At 45.5% G+C, this 22,704-nt stretch overlaps 2 protein-coding genes across 15 annotated transcripts in view; one reads left to right on the top strand and one right to left on the bottom strand.

The window, feature by feature from the left end:
• LOC309648147 (zinc finger protein 550-like) overlaps positions 1–22,704 on the top strand; it is a 142,108-nt gene that overhangs the window by 52,182 nt on the left and 67,222 nt on the right. For all 11 annotated transcript variants that reach the window (XR_014256495.1, XR_014256496.1, XR_014256497.1 and 8 more), the window contains exon 1: positions 19,912–20,031. Coding sequence is in view for 3 of the 11 variants with exons in the window: in XM_082436440.1 (XP_082292566.1) it covers positions 20,005–20,031 (27 nt within the window). In the remaining 8 variants the exon portion in view is untranslated. Of the gene's footprint in view, positions 20,032–22,704 lie in introns of those variants that run through there.
• LOC309648153 (uncharacterized protein) lies at positions 587–10,018 on the bottom strand. Of its 4 annotated transcripts, none has more exons than XM_082436455.1 (6): positions 9,889–10,016; positions 9,228–9,264; positions 6,960–6,998; positions 5,771–5,811; positions 4,886–5,012; positions 587–3,585 (listed from the first exon to the last, which is right to left on the bottom strand). In XM_082436455.1, exons 1-6 carry the CDS (start codon positions 9,919–9,921, stop codon positions 2,069–2,071), a joined length of 1,794 nt encoding a protein of 597 aa, XP_082292581.1. In that variant the 5' UTR covers positions 9,922–10,016; the 3' UTR covers positions 587–2,068. The 4 variants fall into 4 exon arrangements, with proteins under 4 accessions (XP_082292581.1, XP_082292580.1, XP_082292582.1 ...); XM_082436454.1 differs by having other exon boundaries at positions 9,084–9,264; XM_082436456.1 differs by lacking the exons at positions 5,771–5,811; positions 9,228–9,264 and having other exon boundaries at positions 9,889–10,018.

Consider the following 22,704-nt stretch of genomic DNA (forward strand, 5'->3'; position numbering starts at 1 on the left):
CCCACAGTTGTGCAAATGAATGTTAAATGTGCATTATCATTTTGTTCCGTATTTTAAGATGTCAGTAGGTACCACATGGGGGACTTGCCTGGCGTTCTAGTGGTTAAGACTCTGCGCTTCCATTTCAGGGGGCAAGGATTTGATCCCTGGTCCGGGAACTAAGACCCCACATACCGCGCAGTGAGGCCAAAAAAAAAAAGTACCATATGTGTTTCAGACATGTTTCTAGGAATACAGACTGTATCAATGCACAACATGTAAATACATATTTTCCTACTGGAACTTACTCTGTATTTGATAGAAAAATAAAATAAGCAGTTCTTCTATGATATTAAGTTGCATAGTGTAATAGAAGGTGATGGGTCCTAAGGAAGTAAGAAGGTCAGCGAATGGGTGATGAAAAAATTATGAGTTTACGATGGGCTGAGGCACCAAAATGAGTGTCCACATTTGGATTCATAGTGAAGATGAAAACTGAGGACATATTTTAGGTGGTTTCTTTCTTCGTTTCCAATTGCTACATATTCATTATTTTGCCGGGTTTTTTTTTTTTTTCATATTGAATGAAATTGGAACTCCAGGATGATACTGAATAAGAGAACAATGAGCAGCTGTCCTTTTATTCTAATGGCAATAGTTTAATAATGGTTCCAAGGTATAGTATTTCTAATAGCTCTTTGTAGATGTTGTAGGATTAAGAAGGCTTGCTTCTATCCGTAGTTTGATATCTCTCTTAGTGTACTAGCACTGAACATTTCACAAAGAAAAAAATTTTTTTAATTCCCATTCACAATATTATCAGATGTAGAAAATACATATGCAAGACCTATAAAAGGAAATCTAAAAACATTTCCATCCAAAATTAAATAAGATCTACATAAAAGAAGATGTATCATGTTTATGGATTGGGACACTCAGTATTTCTTTCTAAACTGAAGATTAGGAGAATTCCCTGGAGGTCCAGTGGTTAGGACTCGGCGCTTTCACTGCCCTGGCCCGGGTTCAGTTGCTGATCAGGGAACTAAGATCCCATAAGCTGTGCAGAACAGCCAAAAAATAAAAATAAAAATAAAAATAAATTGAAGACTAAATTCAATCCCAGTGAAACTCCTAGTAGGATTTTTTGTGCTGTATAAGCTGAAAAGTGGATTCTAAACTTCATATGGAAAGGCAAAGAACCAAGAAAGGCTATAATGACTGAAAAAAAAAGAAAGTCAAAGGAGTATACAACCTTGATTTCAAGACATACTATAAAAACAAATTAGTTAATACATGAAAATACTGGCATAAATAAAGTAGATAAATGCAACAGAATAGAAATTCCAGAAATAAACATATACATAAATGACTGACCTTCGATGAAGATACTAAACAATTCAGGGGAAAAGGTATAATCTTTTAAATCAGTATCACTGCAGCAATTGGGTATCTATATTTTAAAAAATAACTTCCACAATTAATTGAAAATGATTCATTTACATCAATAAAAACCCTAAACCATAAAAGTTACAGGAGGAAACAAGGGAAAAAGTATAAGAATAAATGGACAAATTAGACTACACTAAAATTAAGAACTTTTTCTCTGAAAAGTGATTGAAAAGACAAGACCAATTCTGGAAGAATGTGTTGCTAAGTATTTCCATTAGAGGACCTTAATCAATAATTCATGAAGAAATGTCAAAACTCAGTAATTAGAACAACAAATCAAATGAACAGAAATTTCAGTAACAATATATGGCTGGAAATTAACACATGGAAGACCACTCAGCATCATGTCATTAGGGAAATGCAAATTAAAATCACTTGATACCACTATACACCTATGATGTCACAAAAATTAGAAAGCCTGCACGTACCAAGTGTTGGTAAGAATGGAAAGAATGGGAACTTGGGTTCTGGTGTTTCTGGCGAGACTGTAAAAGGATACTATCACTTTAAAAAGTTTGACTCCACATAAGTTAAACATTCACCTACTCTACAACACAGGAATTGTGGTGCTAGATATTAACTCAAGTGAAGGAACACATAAGTCCAGAAAGCATTTCTCCAGTGTGAACTTTCCTCTTTTTTATGAGCTTGGAGCTACATACAAAGAACTACACTCATAAGGCCTTTCTCCAGTGTGGATTCTTTGGTGGACAATAAGACTTGTTCTGTAACTGTAAGGCTTTCCACATTCATTGCACTGAAAAGGCTTTACTCCAGTGTGGATTCTCTGGTGGACAACAAGACTTGTTTTGTTACTGTAGGGCTTCCCACATTCACTGCACTGAAAAGGCTTTGCTCTAGCGTGGACATTTCGGTGGCTAACAAGTGTATTCTTTAGCTTGAAGGCTTTCCCACATTCATTACACTCATAGGGTCTTTCTCCAGTGTGGATTCTCTGGTGCTCAGCAAGTCTGATTTTCCTCTTGAAAGCTTTCCCACATTCGCTGCACTCATAATGCCTTTGTGCAGTGTGAACATTCTGGTGTTTATTGAGGGCAAAGCTGCTTATAAAGAAGTTCCCACATTTCTTACACCCGTAAACTTTTTCTCCATTGTGAATTCTCTGGTGTACAATAAGACTTTTTTTGTTGACATAGGCTTTCCCACACTCACTGCACATATGAGGCCTTTCTCCAGTGTGGGTTCTCTGGTGGATAATAAGACTGGTTTTATAACTGAAGGACTTCCCACATTCGGTGCACTTAAAAGGCTTTTCTCCAGTATGGATCCTCTGGTGCACAAGAAGTTTATTTCTGTAAAGGAAGAGCTTCCCACATTCACTGCATTTATGAGGTTTCTCTCCAGTGTGGACCTTTTGGTGCTGGACAAGTGAATCCTTGCGGGCATAGGCTTTCCCACATTCATTACACTCATAGGGTCTTTCTCCAGTGTGGACTCTTTGGTGCTGAACAAGTTTACATTTGTAGATGAAGACTTTCCCACATTTACTGCAATCAAAAGGCTTTTCTCCTGTGTGAACTCTCCGATGATGAGAAAGACCCCCCCTGAGTCTGAAGAACTTCCCGCAGTCGCTGCACCCATAAGGTTTTTCTCCAGTGTGAACTCTCAGGTGCTCAGTGAATTTATACTTCTTACTGAAGGCTTTGCCACATTCGCTGCACTCGTAATGCCCTTGCCCAGGGTGAGAGACCTCCCTGCTCTGCCTGCTTCTACGTGGATGCTGTCCATCGTGGGAGGGCTGGTGCTTGGGAAAGCCCAAGCTGCCTAGGAAAGCCTTCTCAACCTCTCCACATGCGAACATATTGTTGGGTAAAAACACTTTGCAGCTCGTCACAAGCAAGGCCCCGTTCTCTTCCCTTCTGAGGTGTTTCTCTCCACTGGGCTGCTTCTGGTGCTGTTGTAGGTGAGAAGTGAACATTTTCCCACAAGCCCCAGAAGAGGACGGTTTCAGCCCAGGATGCACTCCTTGGTGCTCAGCCAGGTACAAAACGTCTTTCTCTCCCAGGGCACCTGTATCTGAAGTAAGAGTCTTCAGGATAGATAGGTCTGGATTTGGATTCCTGTCTTGTGTCACTTGCTCTACAGAAACACATTGTTCAGAAGCAGCCTCCTCAGTACCTACTGCACGCCAACACCCTGAAAGCACAAAAATGCTGATAAACTGTATGGAGACGTTGGTGGGACAGGAGCCCACTACAAATCTGTGCATGACACATGTAGGAATAAGCCCATGGGTTTGTTATTAAAACAAGGGAGAAAGGGTCAAGTGGTAGAAGGGGATACTGTGCAATACTAGGCCTCTGATGGTTACAGAACAGGAAATGTCTCAAACCAGCAAGAACACAGGATACCAGGATGTGGCGCCATGCCGGGAGGAGAGGCTAGAACAACCCACTCCTCGGCCAATGGCTTTCAGCAGGACTTTCTGGTGGTGACAAGTGTCAGCTCTGTAGAATGCGTGTCTCAATCCAGGAAAATGCAATTACACCTGACTATCAGTGTTCAAAGACAATGTAAGTAAACATGTACCTCTCATGATACATTAAGGATATGCATATACAATATACAAAATACATAAAATTGGAGAACAGTGCAGAGAGGGGGAAAGGAGAGGTGTGGAGGACACTAAGGTGGAAAACAAGAGTCAGAAATCACATTAGAAATGAAAAGTGGGCAAAATGTCAAAATGGGGAGAAGTGGAAGAAAGAAATGAAGTATGAGCATGATAAGTCTTGACCCTGAAAGAGGAGAGAGCAAAAAACATTTCCCTGTAGAATTAGGATTCATCAATGATATCATGCCTTCCTACACCTCCTACTCACCAGGCTCAGGATGCAATTAACCCTCTTCCTATGACTAGAGAGGGCCCCACCTCGTCAGGCACCCAGGGTTGCCTCCACCCCTCAGCTCAGGCTGGGTGACTATGAACCCTACCAGATCAAAGTCCTCAGAGGAAAATAGGGCCATTAGGAGAAAGACACTGGCCCAGAGTGAACCAAACAATGACAGACTTCAGGAAAAAAATGTATCACTAGAAAAAACTTAAGGAGTCTTGCAAACATAATCTAGGGTTGACCACAAATGTTGACCATGTAAGTGTCTGTAATTCCTGACACAGGCAGTGCAAAAAAAAGGGTTAGAACGTGTGACACGGATCTTGCACATATCTGAACAGTCAACACAACAAGCGGTGGCAAAGCTAAGTGGCATCAGTTGGGCAGGCTTCAAGCCTCGGAGACGAAAGGCTTCTGTGAAAGGCTTCAGGGACTATGGTACAGGGCTGAACACACACAGGGTGGAGGAACGCAGCTCAAGTGCCAGGAAATCAGGGGAGTAAGCAGTGTCCAAGGTCCAGGCTGGGAAGGACAGAGTGAGCCATGCAAAAAGAAGGGCAGAGTCCCGTACGGGGCGATGGTGTGTGAACATGGGTCCTTACCCAGGGAGGCTATAAGTGACAGGTTCTCCAGCATCACGTCACAGTAGAGGAGTCTCTGAGCATCGTTAAGGAGACCCCACTCCTCCTGGGAGAAGGACACAGCCACATCCTCAAAGATCACATGGCCCTGTCATGAGGGGGACAAGTGAGTTCACAGCAGCATCTGCAACCAGGACCCCCAGGTTATGGTCGTCTACCCCAGTGACCCAGCTCAGAGGACACACCAGGTCCTGATACTACAGGAACCTGCTAGCGTTACGCCATTCAGTTAAAACAGAGAGGGAGACAAGCAGTCTCACAAGACGCTCTGGGGCTGCCACACAGACCCCCAGCCACTCTCCTCAGAGTCGACTCTCCTGAGATCACACAGATCACACCACATACAATGTCACTTGTGCTCAGCCCCGTGGAGTAAAGCCTGGGGACAAGGGCCCTGAGTCCATGCTCACACTCCCTCACTCTCCGTTGCCCAGCCCTGCAGGGTCACAACTCCCTCACGTGCCTGACCATGACCCCCACCCCACCCCACGCCACCACCTCGGCCACAGGCCTTCGGCACCTCACCGTGTTCCCCAAGTGCCACCCAGCACGCGGTGCTTCCCCAGGCCTCTGTGGGACCCGCTGCTACAGGTGGTCCCAGCACTGCTTTCTGTCCCCCCACCTGGCCCTGATCCCTGTTCCCACGTCAGCACCCAGACCTCGTGTGGGGTCAGATGCCTGGAGCCCTCTTCCTCCACAGTGGCCCACGTGTTGACCCTGCACCACTCACCCCTTCCTCTCTCTGCTTCTCTCATTCCAAGCACAGCCCCCCACCCCCCAGCCCAGCCCAAGACCCTGTCCCAGCTGCAGTTATCTGCCCTCAGCTGGTCTGTCGTCCAGTCTCACTCTCTTCAGGCTCCAACCGCAGTCATCACAAGACTCTGAGCCTGTGGAGGGGAAACAATGCCCCAGGCCTTACCTCCCTGTCATCTCACCTCCATTCCTGCTTTGCCTCTCAATCCATACCTTATCCACCCCTTCGAATCCTGTGCCACGACCAGGACCTCCCCTGAGGTCACTCCCATCCCCCACACACTCATGGTCACTGCACTGCCTCATCCATCTTAGTGATGACAGCCACCCCTGTCCCTGTGCCCAGGGAGGTGAGCCAGTCCACGGAAAACACCCTCCCAACCCTACAAATTTCATGGCACTCACACATGACCTGAGGGCCTGGAATCTGACCTGGTCCACATGCCATCCACCTGCTCAGGGGTATCTTCAATCCTGAACCACACCTTCCCTGAACTCCAGGTGTGTGTTTCCAGTGGCCCACTTGACACCTCCGGCAAGACACCCCGGCAATATCTCAGACTCAGCATGGGGACATGGAACTCTGGACAGTCCTTCTGTCCATTACTCCTACTTCTGACTTCCCATCTCAGACATGGCGTCCCCACGGTCACGTAGAGACAAACATCCTGGGGTCATGTCAGACTACTCTCTCTCATCCTGTACAGCAGAAAATCAGCTCTACCACAAACGAGAATGAGAGACTCACCTCCTCTCCTGCTACAGAGCCATTGCCAGGATCCAGTCACAATCGACATTTACCAGGACTGTGCCCTCCACTGGGCCCCCGGCTCCACCCTCATCCCCAGTCTTCCTCCTCTCGGCAGGCAGAGCAGCCTCTTCAGACCCAGCGTCAGATCACTTCCCTCCTCTGCGGCCAACGTGGCATGGACCCGCCCCCTCAGGAGAGGCCCAGCTCCTCAGGCTGCCATCCCAGGAATGACTCATGCCCTCAGTCTTTATCAGCCCACGTCATGGGTCCTGCAGTTCCCTGAACACTCCCCTCTCAGTCTCATCTCCAGGCTGTGCACAAGGATATGTCACCACTTGACCTTCTCCACTGGACACATGGGAACACCTCTGTACAACTTCTGGCTTTGATTAATGGTTCTCTGCCTGAGATGATGCCAGGGCCCAGACCTAAGGACCCAGAATCGCAGGACAACACTGTCTTCTATATCTGTGTGTCAGGACCAGAGGTAGGGATGATGTCTGGGTAGGTACTGGGGCTTCTTCCACTTACCTGTCCAGGGACCATAAATGCTGCTGCTACCATGGGAACCTGTGAAAAGAGGGAGTATCTGAGGTAAAGGTGATTATGGTGAGGATGTAAAGGCTGAGCCGTTTCTTCCCTTCCTTTTCCTGGACATGAGTCATCTGAGGCTGACCTCTGACCTCAGATCCTCAGTCTTCAGAGCTATAGCTTGACAACTCGAAAGGCTTAGACAAAGACTCAACGTCCTTGGGACTTCCCTGGCAGACCAGTGGTTAAGACTCCAAGCTTCCACTGCAGGTTGCCCAGGTGCCATCCCTGGCTGGGGAACTAAGATCCCACATGCCTTGGGGCGTGGCAAAAAAAAAAAAAAGACTCACCCTCTTCGAGTCTCAGTGTCTTCACATAAACGGCAACACTTAGGATGTCTATCTCATAATGTGTACATACCAAATGCATTATTACCTCTCCCATGCTAAGATTCAGCTATTACAGAACACAGGATTAAGATTTCTATAAATGTTTTTTAAAATTAGGTTTTTCGTACATGTCTTTCAAGGCTTTCTAAGACAAAGTATCTTTTTTCAACCACCAATTATCTAATTTTATGACACCACTGTGGTGCCCTACAGTTCATTCCTATTATTACACTACCTGAACTTAGTGATAGAATCCACAGGTTTAAGGCATCAGGCCCATAAACTGCCCTCTTTTGAGAAGCCAGTTCCGATCCCTGGTCCCCAGGCTACCAGTACTTCTGTCCCACTTGGCTACAAATTCAGGGTTTCCCATGAACCTCTTCTCGGTTTTGATAATTTGCTGAAATGACCCATGAAGTTAGGAAAACACTTTTCTTACTTTTTCTGGTTTACTGTAATGTATACAACTTAGGAACAGTCAAATGGAAGCGACGTCTAGGTCAGGGTTGGGGGGATGGAGGGCAGCAGGGGGTTTCCAGGCCCTTTCAGTACATGCCACCCTCCCAGCACTTCCACCATTTCAATGTGTTCACCAATCTGAAGGAACCTTGAGTTTCATTGTTCAGCAGTTTTTATACCTAGTCTCCAGCTCCCCCCTGATCCTTGGGTGGTCCCACGTGGGGATGAAAGTTTAACCTTCTATTCACCTTATTTTCCTGGTGACCAGTCCAATCCTGAGGTTATCTAGGGGACCCACGCTAAGTCAAACTCCTGTGTGATTAAAGACGCTACTTGTGAATAACAAAAAACAATCCTAAATCCAGGAAATTCCAAGGGGTTCAGAGCTCTAGGTGAAGAGCCGAAAACAAAACCTAAACATATGTATTTTATTATAGCACAGATATATATTCTCATTTTAAGCAGTTATTACTTGTTTACACAAGATTAACTTGTTAAATCTACACATTTTTAACCTTGTAGTTTCCTGGGAGAGCTGAGGCACGTGTGCCCTTGACTGGGCCTGAGCTGCTCCACCACCCTGGCTGACCTTTTTCTGGCTCCACAAGGAATAGACAGTCGGCTGAGTGTTCAGAGCAGTGAAGCTACACGTCACACCTCCTTCTCCATCTCCATCCCAGGCAAGGCTCCTTACTCTTTATACCCTTGCTTCCCCAGAAAGCCCTGGAACCACAGGACCCTGCCATCTTCAGGCAGCCTCAGAAAGTCCCACCCACTCTGCCCTGCCCTCCAGCCCCAGGTCTCTCTACTTTCATCTGAGGTCCCCTTGCACAGAAAAGTGACAAGACTTTCCCTCCTAAATTTGAGATCCTGGCTTGGCTGGAGTCCAGGACTTAGGCTGTCACCACATGGACATCAGTCCGGCAGTGTCCTCCTCCCCCATTGCCAGATTACAGATTCCAGCAGCTCCTATTGTTACCTCAACTTTGGGATCTCAGAAACAGCATGTCCCGAATCCAGCTTTTAATTTCTCCCTAAAACTGACTTCTCACATCAGTCTGGTCTCAAGTCTTCCCAGATGCTCTGCCAAAAGAAAACCTTTATTGTACTTTAGTCTGTCCTTTAGCTCGGAGCCACATTTCCAGCACCAGGAAATCCTACCAATTATCTTTAAGGTTTACTGGGAATCTTATTACTTAAATTCCTTTGTAAAAAAAAATTAATAAACAGAAACCTCAATTAAAGTTGGCACACCAGAAGGGGAGCCCTCACTGACCTGAGACAATAACAGTATCCAAAAGGAAGAAGAAAGACTCTCTTCTTTCCTGGAAAGGACTTGGCCAATGAAAAGCCGTGGACTCTTTGGTGACTATAGCCCTTGTAACTTCCTTCTTTAATCTGTATAAAAGTCTTAGCTCACCTTGGTTGCACACCCCAATTGCAATTCCCTGATGATTCTGGAAAAAAAACCAAACAAAAAGACCCATCTTTACAAGTGAAATAGCGTGCAGCCTGTTTGTTTCAGGTCAGCAACTTCCATAGGCACCACTCTGGTCCAGAAGCCACCTTACTCTTTGGAGTGGAATGCACTAGGCTGTCCCAGGTCTCTCTGCCTCCACCCTCAGCTCCCCCTCCCCAGTCTGTTCTCCCCTGAGCAGCCTTTGAAATACTTTAAAACTCAGAGGGTCGTCCTGATTTATTCACAACCCACCATGGTTCCCAGAATACTGACTGTTGGCTCAGTTGATGCAGACTGTTGACTCCTCCTTAAATGCCCTGTCCCTGCAGAAAGAACCTCCTGCCCTGGGGGAGGAGGTCACTGGCAGACTGATGTCCATGTGGTGACAGCCTAAGTCCTGGACTCCCGAATGCTCCCGGCTCTTGAGCACCTCCAAGGCTTTGCACGGGCCAAGCCCACAGCCTTTAACACGCTCCACACTGCGTCACACAGCCTGTCAGAAATGGGACCACCACACACGCACACCTAAAGTTCTGGAAGCAGGAGACTGAACCCCAGTGCCCTGAACAGGAGACCCTCCCTGGGGGCTTGCGGATTTGGGTCGGGGGGGCGGAACAGTCACCTGGGCCGGGTCCTGCACCGCGTTGGTTGACATAGGACCCTGTGGGCGCGGTGGTGCCAGGAGACGCGCGGGATAATGGCGGAGACCTAGGCCGAAAATCCCGGAAGCGGGTTCCGCAACCCACTCACTCCTGGACAGTGTGGACGGCGCCCCCTCGGGCTCCTTCCAGTTTCTCTAAGCTCCGCTCCACCGAGTGACCTAGAGCCTTGGGTCCTGCAGACGGCAGCAAAAGCCGCCAAACGACCGCCATCAGAAAGACGCCGGAAGTCCCGCCCCTGGTTATTTCACAATCCGGAAGAGCCCTAATTTGGTGCCTTCATTGGAGAGGAGAACAAGGCTGGTCCGCACAGTCTTCTGGGTAATGTAGTTCCCCTCGCTGCCGGTTTGTGATGTGAAAAGCCCCAGGGCATTAATGCACCTTGTCCTTGAGGGAAGTACAAATTAAAAACATCGAAGTAGACCCAACAAAGCCTTTATGTATAATCTTTAAAAAATTCTGATTTAACTCTCATTTCTCAACATAAAAGTTGATACAGGATTAGCAAAAAAGCATTCCAGTTGTGAAAAGACTGAAAGTAGCCACAGTCCTACTTGTTGTTGTTTTTAGAAAAATCTTGGAAGAATTTTCAAGTAAGAAAAATCAAGTCAATAAGATTTTGGAATAAAAAATTAAAAAGGGAATTATATGCAACTAAATATCCCTGTGTTCTTCATCATTGGCTAAGAGAATAAGTATATAAAATTAGATAATGAAGTCTGTCGTTGATACTGTGGACCTAAGTAAACCTCAGCGGCACTAATCAAGCATGACACATTTGCTTGGGATCAAAGATTTGCAATTGCGGACACACATTCAAGTAACAACCAAAAGGTGTCCAGCTGGGGAATAAAAGTCAGGAGATTTTAAAGGCAAAGAGGGGTTTGCGTTACAAAGAATTTTAATTGAAGTTGGCTGCAGAAGCTAGTCTTTGCTGAACAGGGTTGAATGCTAAGCCTATCACTAGAGGGAGGTATAAGCCCATTATTGTGGCAAGTTGCAGGCGTTTTTGCAGTGTCCTTGGAACATTTGCAGGTTGGCCCAGATCAAAAGTTCATGGTTTCTAAAAAGAAAAGAAATTGAGTTATTTGTAGTGAGGTGGGTGGACCTAGAGTCTGTCATACAGGGTGAAGTAAGTCAGAAAGAGAAAAACAAATACCGTATGCTAACACATATATATGGAATCTAAGGGGGGAAAAAATGGTTCTGAAGAACCTAGGGGCAGGACAGGAATAAAGATGCAGACGTAGAGAATGGACTTGAGGACACGGGGAGGTGGTAGGGTAAGCTGGGACGACGTGAGAGAGTGGCATGGACATATATACACTACCAAAGGTAAAATAGATAGCTAGTGGGAAGCAGCCGCATAGCACAGGGATATCAGCTTGGTGCTTTGTGACCACCTAGAGGGGTGGGATAGGGAGGGTGGGAGGGAGACGCAAGAGGGAGGGCATATAGGGATATATGTATATGTATAGCTGATTCACTTTGTTACACAGCAGCAACTAACACAACAATGTAAAGCAATTATACTTCAATAAAGATGTTAGAAAAAAAAAAAAGTTCATGGTTTCACATGATGGGAAAGTGCAGGAGGTCCACTAATTAATAGCCTCCCAGCTCCATGTTAAAATCCTTTGACATGAGTGACTCCTTTTTGTTTCACATTTCACAACACTATTAATTTGGCATGCCTTGCAGGACTTCTCAAGCCATATGTAAAAATGATCACAGCATATACACAAACTATATCATAATAGCAGGTTTCTTTTATTTTAAAAAAATCATAAAAATTGAAATAAGAAGAAAACACATAAGATATTGAGCCACCTATACTTTTTAAGCGTTAATATATAAATAATAAGTAAATTCAATAAATACTACAAATTAATGAGAGAAATATTTAACACCCGTGAAGGCAAAATTCTTGTATGCCACTTGAGATTAGAATTACCAGAAAGAAACTAAATTTTCTAAAAATAAAAGAACCGTATTTTCCATCAGGAAAATGCAAATGCAAATGAACCCAATCAGATTGATGAGACTCAGTAAGTCTGACGTTAGTAACTAAATGTTGGTAACACTGAAGATATTAGTAAATATCATAAACTAGCATTGGGTATCTATTAAAATTATTTTGCAGTAGTGTTTAGTATTATACATTTACTTTAAACCTGTGTCCCTTCGTGCAAAAGGTACTTTCTATTGATATATGCACTACATAAACCAGTATATCAATCAGGGAACATGTCAGATAGCTCTAAGTAGCATTGCTATACCTGCCAAAAACAAGAAGAAAGAAAGCAAAGAAATTAAAAATTCAAGAGTAGAATATAAAATTGAATTTATGATATTTGGACCATAGAAATCTATCTTTTAAAAAAAAGGAAAAAAGTCTTGACATATGTGTTAAGGGAAAATTTCAGAGACATTAATTTTGGAATCCATTTGGCTTTTATGTACTGATTCACAAACTGGGAATCATCCAGTGTAGCAAACAGGAAGGAGCTCCAAAGAGCTATTCAGAATGCACAGATTACTTAAGATTACTTAGATAAAATTCCTGTCCTTGAGGACAAGGAATTCATACAAGGCAGTTGCTGATTGGTCATAGCTGGGTTAACTTTTCTTATATGGGGTACAGGGAAGTTTGGGAGCTAGGGTGTGAAAAACTAAAGCTGAGCAGGCGTATTCTGATTGGGTGGCCTTAGGTTTCCACTTCTGACAGAGCCAGATACTTACAAAAAATAGAAATTGAGGTAGGTTCCAGCATGGGGACTTGAGATGTAGCATGAGCCACTCTATCTTGGGATTAGTTTAGATATTTTAACACATGATGGGGGAAAAATAAAAGTAAAAGCACAAATATATTGTTTTTTTGGATTTTATGGATAAATCTGCTATTTTTGTGACTATTTCCACAGAAGTGTTTCTGAGTTATATGATTTAATTTTTCTTAAGGATATACCTGCAAGTGAAATTACTGTGTATATCATATGATATGTATATGTATACCATCTCAAAAGAGTACAACTGTATTTTCTAAGGTTAATTACCGATTTCTATTTATTATTATTATTATTTTATTTATTTATTTATTTTTGGGGGGGCTGCATTGGGTCTTCGTTGCTGTGCACGGGTTTTCTCTAGTTGCAGTGAGAGGGGGCTACTCTTTGTTGCGGTGCCTGGGCTTCTCATTGCGGTGGCTTCTCTTGTTGCGGAGCACAGGCTCTAGGCATGCGGGCTTCAGTAGTTGTGGCACACGGGCTCAGCAGTTGTGGCTCGCAGGCTCTAGAGCGCTGGCTCAGTAGTTGTGGCACATGGGCTTAGTTGCTCCACGGCATGTGGGATCTTCCCGGACCAGGGCTCAAAACTGTGTCCCCTACATTGGCAGGCGGATTCTTAACCACTGCGCCATCAGGGCAGCCCTATTATTATTATTATTATTGGCCGCACGGCATGTCGGATCTAGGTTCCCAGACCAGGGATTGAACCCTCGCCCCCTGCACTGGAAGCGTGGAGTCTTAACCACTGGACCGCCAGGGAAGTCACCCAATTTCTATTCCCTCAAGAAATATATGAGAGTGGTAACTGTTTCACATCTTTATCAATTCGGTATTATCTGTTCTTGAATTCTAGTCATTCAAATGAGTGTGTAGTAGTACCTCACCATGGCTTTAAATTGTGTTTACAATGGTGATTAATGACAAGGAGCATATTTTCATTTTCTTCTTTACCATTTATACTTCTTTGGTGATGTATACCTACAAAACTTTTGCAAATACTTTAAATTGTGTTATTTTTTTATTATTGGTATAAGGACTATTTACAAATTGAGAATCAGTCATTTATCACGTAAATTTCTTGCAAGTATATTTCCCCAGGTTGTGACTTGAGTTTTCACTTTCTTAACTGTCTCTTGAACAGCAAAGTTTTATTTTTGATTAAGCTTCAAATAATCAATTTATTTTCTTTGGTTGATGATATTTCTGTCTTTTTAAATAGAGATCACCATTGTGCCACGACTTGGCCCATTCTGGAGCAGTGCTGCATAGCTTTGTGGTTATACATTACAGACACCAGATGCAGCCAACCTGGTGTACAACTTTGTTCAGCTGCTCATCAGATCCCTGCCTTTCAGCAAGTACATTTATCTCCCTGAGACTTGATTTCATTCTATGGAAAATGATGCCTGTAAGGCACCTGCTTCATGGGGAGGCTGTGAGGAAAAGCCAAAATAGAACCATTTAGGGCAAGGCCCACAGGAAGAGATGCCTAAAACTTGCAGATGAAGATGCAAACCATGTTCCTGAAAAGGAGACCAAAGTATGTGTACACAAGGACAACCATGAGCTGACTGGATGTGTGCCACAGCTGGCTTCAGACTGCAAGGGAACTCCTGCCTCTGGATGTCTGTGGGAAGCTCCTCAGTGTGGCCTCGTTGGGGCCCTGGTTGTTTCTTGCTCACATCAAGGTCCAGTGTGGGTCAGAATGGAGCTCTGGGGAGCACAGTTGTTCAGGGACCCAGGTGCCTTCTCCTGTCACCATCTGACTTTAAGTTTGCTCTGGCATCATCCTGTTTGCATAGGAGAAATGAGAGAGGAGGGCAGAAGTCATAACCTCTTGCACACAAACATCCCTTCCACTCACATTCCATTGACAGGAGGCCACACCTGGGTGCCAGGACTGGGACGTGTGGTTTGCTGTGTTCCTGAGGAGATAAGAAAATGAGCTTGGTTTACAATCCCATGGGATGCTGAGAAGGTGAAGCTCACCTTGCTGGAGTCGTTTTCTAATTAACCTAATTAACTGGATCTGAAATATTCTGTGCATCAGTCTACTACTCTTTTTTTTTAATTGAAGTATAGTTAATTTACAATGTTGTATTAGTTTCAGATGTACAGCAAACTGATTCATATATACATATATCTTTGGATTCTTTCCCATTATAGGTTATTACAGGATATTGAATATAGTTCCCTGTGCTATAGCTACTCTTTAAAAGTTCTCATTTTGCTCTTGACAAATAGAATGATAATCATTTCTGTGGCTTTGGGTTGCTTGAGGATGTAATGAGATAATGCACAGAAGTGCATAGAACAGTGCCTTCCTCATAGGAAGTAGATCAACAAAAATAAGTTATTTGTATTATCCGTGTAATAATATGAATCATAATGAATAATAGTGATGTACGTTTTCTTGTAGATTGTCTTCCCAACTCAGGAGAAAAGGAATATTTCTTCCCCTTGAAATTACTCTCTCTACTAAAATCCGCATCCCACCCTTTCCCACATTCTTCATTCATTTTATTCATCCCCCCCCTTTGTCCATCAGACTATCAGAGGCTTTTCCTTGCACTGTGTCTCCCTTGCCTTTGTGCCCTAGAAATACCAATATGATATTTGGCCTTGTCTCTCTCACATCTGACTATAAAGGAAGGAAGCTGGAGCCATAAAATGAGTGGATTGGCTTCCCTGCCATGTTGTGGCCTCTCCCCTCTTAGTCCTTCTTCACACTGCTCAGTCAGCCAGTAATTGTCCCTGTCCAGCCCTAACTCATATCCTGAGTCTGTTCTTTCTTTTTTTCTTTTCTTTTTTAAAAATTTTTTGGCTGCGTCGGGTCTTAGTTGTGGCACACGGGATCTTTCGTTGTAGCACGCGGCTCTCCAGTTGTGGCACGTGGGCTTAGTTGCCCCGCGGCATGTGGGATTTTAGTTCCCCAACCAGGGATCGAACCCACGTCCCCTGCATTGGAAGGCGGATTCTTAACCACTGGACCACCAGGGAAGTCCCAAATGAGTCTGTTGTAAATGTTCTCCCATCTCCTTTTCCAGGTTCTACTCTTGAATATCTCAAACCACCTTGAGCTCATCATGAATAACAGAATTTTCCCCCCAATTTCAGTGAACAGTCCTGTCATCCAAACAAGTTTGAAATCCAGATTCAGCCTTTTGTCGTAACACTCCACACACAGTGCTGAGAAATTGTGACTGCATCACATAAGCCTGTTCTGATGTCTGGGTGTCTCTCTTTTGCGACTGGGTCCCAATGTTATGAGTGTTTCTATACAGGTACCATTTTGCCATGCATCTTTTATCCATTCTCTTCATGCGCTGATGATTGCTGGGTAGTTGATTATTTTATAAGCTGTTGAAACATTTGTACCTACTTCTATTGCTATTTCTGCATTTCTTAGCTAGAAGTCCTGTATAAAGAAAACTTTTCCATAATTTTCTATTTGGCTACCTCAAAATACATTTTGTACAGAAAAGGGAGGAAAGAGCTAGATCTGTTCACGCCAGCAATTTTCAGGATAATTATTTGGAGCACTATCATCCTCCTCAAACAATAACAAATGTTTATCTCTCGGGGATAAGATGCCCCTTTCGCACACATGCTCAGACTGTGATTGTGGCAGCCAGTGTCCTAGTAGGAAATAGCATTTAGTTAAGTTGCTCTTCTTTTCCGATGTCTCATATTTTAAAATTAACCATATTTGTCTCAGTCCATTCGAAACTGCTATAAGAAAGCACCATAGACTGGGTGGCTTATAAACAACAGACATTTATTTCCCACAGTTCTGGAAGCTGGAAGTCCAAACTCAAGGTGCAGGCAGATACAGTGTCTGGTGAAAGCCCATTTCCTAGTCCACAGACAGCCTTCCTTCTTGCTATATCCTCCCATGACAGGAGGCGATGGGAAATTTCTGGGGCTTCTTTTATAAGGACGCTAATTCCATTCATGAGAGTAGAGCCCTCATGAGCTAACCACTTCCCAAAGTGCCTCATTTCCTAATACCATCACGTTAGGCATTAGGTTTGAACATATGAATTGAGGGAGACACAAACGTTGACACCATAGCAGTATCTATTTCAGGAAATTGAGTCAGAAATATTTTATGGAAAAAATAGGGACTTCCCTGGTGGCACAGTGGTTAAGAACCCACCTGCCAATGCAGGGGACACGGGTTCGAGCCCTGGTCCGGGAAGATCCCACATGCCTCGGAGCAACTAAGCCAGTGCGCCACGACTGCTGAGCCCGTGCTCTAGAGCCCGCTAGCCACAACTACTGAAGCCTGCGCGCCTAGAGCCCGTGCTCCACAATAAGAGAAGCCCCTGCTCGCCACAATTAGAGAAAGCCCGTGCTCAGCAACAAAGCCCCAACGCCACCAAAAATAAATAAATGAATTTTTAAAATAATAAATAAATGGAAAAATAGCTGGGCTAGGGACTTCCATGGCTGTCCAGTGGTTAAGACTTTGCCTTCCAATGCAGGGGGTTCAGGTTCGATCCTTGGACAGGGAACTAAGATCCCACATGCCTCTGGGCCAAAAAATGCAAAACATAAAAGAGAAGCAGCATTGTAACAAACTGAGGGACTTCCCTGGCGGTCCAGTGGTTAAGCATCAGAGCTTCCACTACAGGGGGCATGGGTTTGATCTCTGCTCAGGGAACTAAGATTCCGCATGTCCTGGGGTGTGGCCAAAAAAACAAAAACAGAAACAAAGAAACATTGTAACAAATTCAATAAAAGACTTTAAAAAATGGTCCACATCAAAAAAAAAATTTTTTTTTTAATATAGCTGGGCGCTTCCCTCGTGGTGCTGTGGTTAAGAATCCGCCTGCCAATGCAGGGAACACGGGTTCGAGCCCTGCTCCGGGAAGATCCCACATGCTGCAGAGCAGCTAAGCCTGTGCACCACAACTACTGAGACTGCGCTCTAGATCCTGCGAGCCACAACTACTGAGCCCACGTGCTGCAACTACTGAAGCCCGTGCGCCTAGAGTCCATGCTCCGCAACAAGAGAAACCACTGCAACGAGAAGCCCACGCACCGCAACTGAGTAGCCCCTGCTCACCACAACTAGAGAAAGCCCGCGTGCAGCAAAGGAGACCCAACACAGCCAAAAATAAATAAATAAATAAAATAAATAAATGTGTTATTTATATATATATGTGTGTGTGTGTGTGTGTGTGTGTGTATTAGCTGGGCTTGCTGGGGTTTCAACACAAACACTGAGATGTACCCATGCAGGAATGAATTATTTTGTGTGGGAAACAGGCAGAATGCCACATCATCTACTTCCTTATGGGCCTCCTTACAGCTGTCATCCATTTCCCCTGTCATGATCCTGGCTGAAATCTTTTCTTTCTTATCCCTTTGTTACTGACCAGGGTTCTTGGCCTCCTTAATCAAAATTGATCAGAGGCCAGACAAGAAATTCAGGCAAGGCTTTACTGAGTCTCATGCTGCAGCACTAGGGAGCAAAAAAGCAAGTAACAGTTTCCCTTGCTTGCTCCCTGATGTGGGGGTGAGCTGGTCCCTTAAATGGGATGAGGGTAGGGGCAGAATCATAGGTTGGAACGGAGGTATGCTTAGGTGGTCTGCCCACGCCCTTGGTGGTGCTTTGCGCAGGGCTCATGCACAGTACCCTGCTTTTGCTTCCGACACCTCAGAAGTGGCAGTTGGGTTTTTGGTCTTTTGTATCTTGCTGTTCATAATTTGCCCTAAAGCACATGTACACAGTTATTTTTAATCCCTTATAGTTTCTTTGTATCTGTTGCTTGAGGAGATGTTCGTCCAGGTGCAAGCACTGCAGCAAAGGGTCCCAGGTCCCAGGTCACAGCCTGTCTCACCTTGAATGCATACACTGAAGCCTACAAAATTATCTCTAAAGTTCTGATCTATAGGAAGTTGGAGAGTAATAAGATAATATTTTTTGGTTGCCAACTATTGAAAGCAGGCATTTTGTGACAGTGACACTGCAGTGTGTGCATCAAGGTTTTTCTTTGGGTTCCTGCTGGCTGAATGGAGTCTACAATATGATGTCTCCCCTTAAAGGGATTATGTTTTCAAAAAATAGAAGGGACAGAATAAATATGAAGATATTTGGATAATAACATAAACTTAAATTTATAATTTATATTAAAGCGCTTTCACTTTTTGTAAAATAAATCTTCTGTATATGTTCCAAACTTCATGAATTTATTTAAACATTTAGAGAAAGCAAAGTTTTTCTATTGTCCACCTGTTTAAGGGACACCCAACCTTTTCTTCCGCAACATCCTAGTAATGGCCATGTGTGAAGTCTGTTCTCTCTAGACCCTGAGCAAACACGCTGAAACGCACAGAACTGTGAAACTTCAGTCTGCATGTATTTGAACAGTAGCAAGATAAAGTTTATTAGTTCACATTTATGACTGTAGGTACTTTGTATCTGAGTGATATCATGATATCCTCGGAGCAGGCTCAACCAAGCAGGAGGAGAGCCCAGAGAGAGAGAGAGAGGCCCCCAAGACAAGGTCGGGCGGCGGGGCGGGGAGTACACAAGCAGATGTCATGAGGGAATTTCATTGGTGCCTTGTAATGTCACTAGGTCACAAGGGAGGACAAGGGGAGCTTGTGTCAGGGGCCACAGCCTCATCACTCTGGTGTACTCAGTCACCTGGGCGGGGTGCTCACAGACTGTGGGGATGGTGAGGCAGCAGAATACGAAGTTTAAAAAATTTACCATACAGTATGTCCACTTGCTCAGTTAGGAGCATCTTAAATGACAAGATACAGGAAACACAACAGGGAAACTGGGTGTGTCCCCTTTAGAAACATCCAATGCCTCGCCTCCTTCGTTGGAGCCTCTGTAGGCCCTTTGCCAGCTCCAGTATCCCGCCTCTGGGACATTGGCTCCAAGGAGCAAAGACTCCCTCTCCCGGGCGGATGCAGGACAAGAACTACATTACCCTGAAGGCTATGCTCCGCGGGATGGCCGTGAGCGCCGATCTGATGACGTCACAGAAAACGGGGCGTTATTGGCTCGCGTTGTCAGCGGCGGGACTTCCTGTGTCGCCAGGGAGGCCGTTTGTTCGTGATGGGGCGGTTGTGTCTCTATCTTAGGTGACTTCTACCCAGGTCGTCGGGACGGAGCGGGAAGGACAGCCAGGAGGGCCCACCTGCGCCTTTTTTTTTTTTTTTTTTTTTTTTTTTCCACCTGCGCCTTTGTACGACCTGGGGGAGGGTCAGCTAAGCCCGCTGGACCAGCCGGTCTCCGGCGCCCTCACGTGGCCCTACGCTCCCCGCGGTGCGATGGCGGCACTGGTGACCCCGGCGCAGGTGAGTGGACGGTGCGCCAGGCCACGCCCGCTCGGGCCCCACCCACGTGGCCGAGGCGCGCTGCTGTGCAGGATGGTGGTGTCCTGTGAGTCGTCACCTTGTCCTCCCCAGGGCATTGTTTGTCGGAGCCTCGGGATGGGGTCGCTTGTGCTCCGGGTGGGAATCCAGGTTAGGGGCTTCACGCTGAGGCTCCCATTTCTGTCAGTCAGTGGGACGCTGTGTGGTAGGGAGAGATGTGGCTTCTCGAATCCCCCTGACCCCATACCGCTGGCGTGGAAGGACCCGCAGGGACGAGCGCAGGCCGCACAGTCCGGAGACCTTTCTGTGTGTTGCGGCCCCGCCCCTTCCCGAGGCTAGGACCTTGAGCAGCTTTCCCTGCTGTTCTTGGTTATGTTTTGTTTTGTTTTTCTTGGCTGCGTGGTGAGGCATGCGGGATTCTAGTTCCCCGACCAGGGATGGAACCCGTGCCCCCTGCATTGGGAGCGCGGAGTCTTAACCACTGGACCTCCAGGGAAGTCCCTGTCCTTGGTTTTTATGCTAAAGTTCCTCCAACTGGGTTGAGGGAACTAGAAAAACCACAAAGGTGACGTGTATCCCCCCGAGTCCAGCACGGTACAGGGAGCGTCACTCTGGCTCTCTTTCCACGGAGGTGCCTCCTGAGCCTTTGTTGATCTTAGAGGCTCATCCCTGGGGGAAGCTGACCCTTGGGCTTCCCAGCTGTGTAACCTCTACAAAGATAAGGGCTGGGGTGGGGAAGAGGCAGGAGTAGCCTGCAGCAGCTTGGGGATTGCAGCCCTACTAGGACAGAAAAGGTGTCAGGACAGGCAGGGCACCCAGAAGGCCAAGGAATTTGTCTTCCAGTTTACAGCCAGTGGAACTGGCTTCCCACTGAATCTGTTTTCCTGTTTGAGGTTCAGTTACATATGGTAAGTGGCGATAGTGTGCAGGAGTGTGGTGTCCCTTTGGACACAAAAACACAAGAGGTCCTGGGTAACTCCATAGCCGTGGCCCTGAGTACCCTCATCATAGTCCTGATTGCTGTCAGGCCTTGTCTTATTTGTTAAATTCCCATTCACTTGGCTCCTTCCTCACTTTATTTCAGACTCACTCCAGTGTGCTGTCCTGAAAGAGGCTTTCCGTGGTGCCCTGTCAAAAGCAGACTGTGACCTCTTGGCTTCTCGCTCTATTTTCTTTATTTTTTATTTTTAAAATGTATTTATTTTATTTTTGACTGTGTTGGGTCTTCGTTGCTGCATGCAGGCTCTCTCTAGTTGCGACCAGCGGAGGCTACTCTTCCTTGGGTTGTGCGGGCTTCTCATTGTGGTGGCTTCTCTTGTTGTGGAGCACGGGCTGTAGGTGCGCGGGCTTCAGTAGTTGTGGCTCACAGGCTCAGTAGTTGTGGCGCACAGGCTTAGTTGCTCCGCAGCACGTGGGATCCTCCCGGACCAGGGCTCAAACCCCTGTCCCCTGCATTGGCAGGCGGATTCTTAACCACTGCACCACCAGGGAAACTCTATTTTCTTGACTTTGGAATCTTTGGGTCCCTCTGACGTTGTCTTGCTCATTTATATCGTTGCTTGTTTAGCATCTCTTTCCAGCCCTAGCCATGAGTGCCTGTTGCTGCTCTCTGCCAAGACCTAGAACAGCCTGGGCTTGTAAAGGGTACTCAATAAATGGTTAAATGAATGAATGGGTCTCCCACTCAGGTGCTCCCATCACACTTATAATAAGTACAACCTCCTGCACTGTGGCCCACAGGCCTGTACTGGATCTGCCCCATGACTTCCTCCATGCTTCTTCCTCTTCCCTCTTCTCTTACTCACCGCACTCAGCCAGGAGGTCCTGAACTTGCAAAATTCCTGCCCAATTTGCAGCTTTTCTCCTTGCATTTTCCTTTGTCTGGGGCCCTGTTCCCAGATCTCTGTAGGGCTGCCACTCCCCACTCTTCCTGTGCATCACTGTCACCTCTTAGGACAGTCTTTTCCTGGCTGTTTTTTTTTTAAACAGTTTTTTTTTTTTTAATAGCTTAATAAATGGCATACCCAGCTTTATCTAGTTTCTTAATAATCACCTAGTAAATGAAGCAGAGGTGTAGTTTCTTTTTTTTTTTTAATTATTAGCACCTTTAATTATTATTTATTTATTTATTTATTTATTTGGCTGTGTTGGGTCTTCGTTTCTGTGCGAGGGCTTCCTCTAGCTGCGGCAAGCGGGGGCCACTCTTCATCGCGGTGCGCGGGCCTCTCACTATCGTGGCCTCTCTTGTTGCGGAGCACAGGCTCCAGACGCGCAGGCTCAGTAGTTGTGGCTCACGGGCCTAGTTGCTCCGCGGCATGTGGGATCCTCCCAGACCAGGGCTCGAACCCGTGTCCCCTGCATTAGCAGGCAGATTCTCAACCACTGTGCCACCAGGGAAGCCCTCCTGGCTGTTTTAATTCTAGATAAGGTACCCCTGGCTCCCACCTGCCCATCTTCTGGCAACTCTGTGCCGTCTTTTGCTGACTGGATATTCAATTCCCACTTCTGTTCCTTTTTTTTATATACAACAAAATTTTAATTATGTACTAAAAATAAATTACAGGAAAGAGCTTTAAAATGCTACAGAGGACAAAGTCACGATAAACATTCCTCCCACTGAATTCCCTTGGGGGGGTGGGGGGGGTGAGATTGCAG

The sequence above is a fragment of the Balaenoptera physalus genome (genome assembly GCF_965194825.1).
Source record: "Balaenoptera physalus genome assembly, chromosome: 19".
Classification (NCBI taxonomy): Eukaryota; Metazoa; Chordata; class Mammalia; order Artiodactyla; family Balaenopteridae; genus Balaenoptera; species Balaenoptera physalus.

What these genes read in the sequence shown, in the direction of transcription:
- LOC309648153 (XM_082436454.1), bottom strand. Translation starts at nt 9,921, where the DNA reads ATGTCAACCAACGCGGTGCAGGACCCGGCCCAG. An exon ending in GGATACTGTTATTGTCTCAG is followed by an intron (nt 6,999 to 9,083) that starts GTCAGTGAGGGC and finishes CTCTTTTCACAG; the next exon opens with GTTCCCATGGTAGCAGCAGC. An exon ending in GCGGTTGGAGCCTGAAGAGA is followed by an intron (nt 5,013 to 5,770) that starts GTGAGACTGGAC and finishes CCCTCATGACAG; the next exon opens with GGCCATGTGATCTTTGAGGA.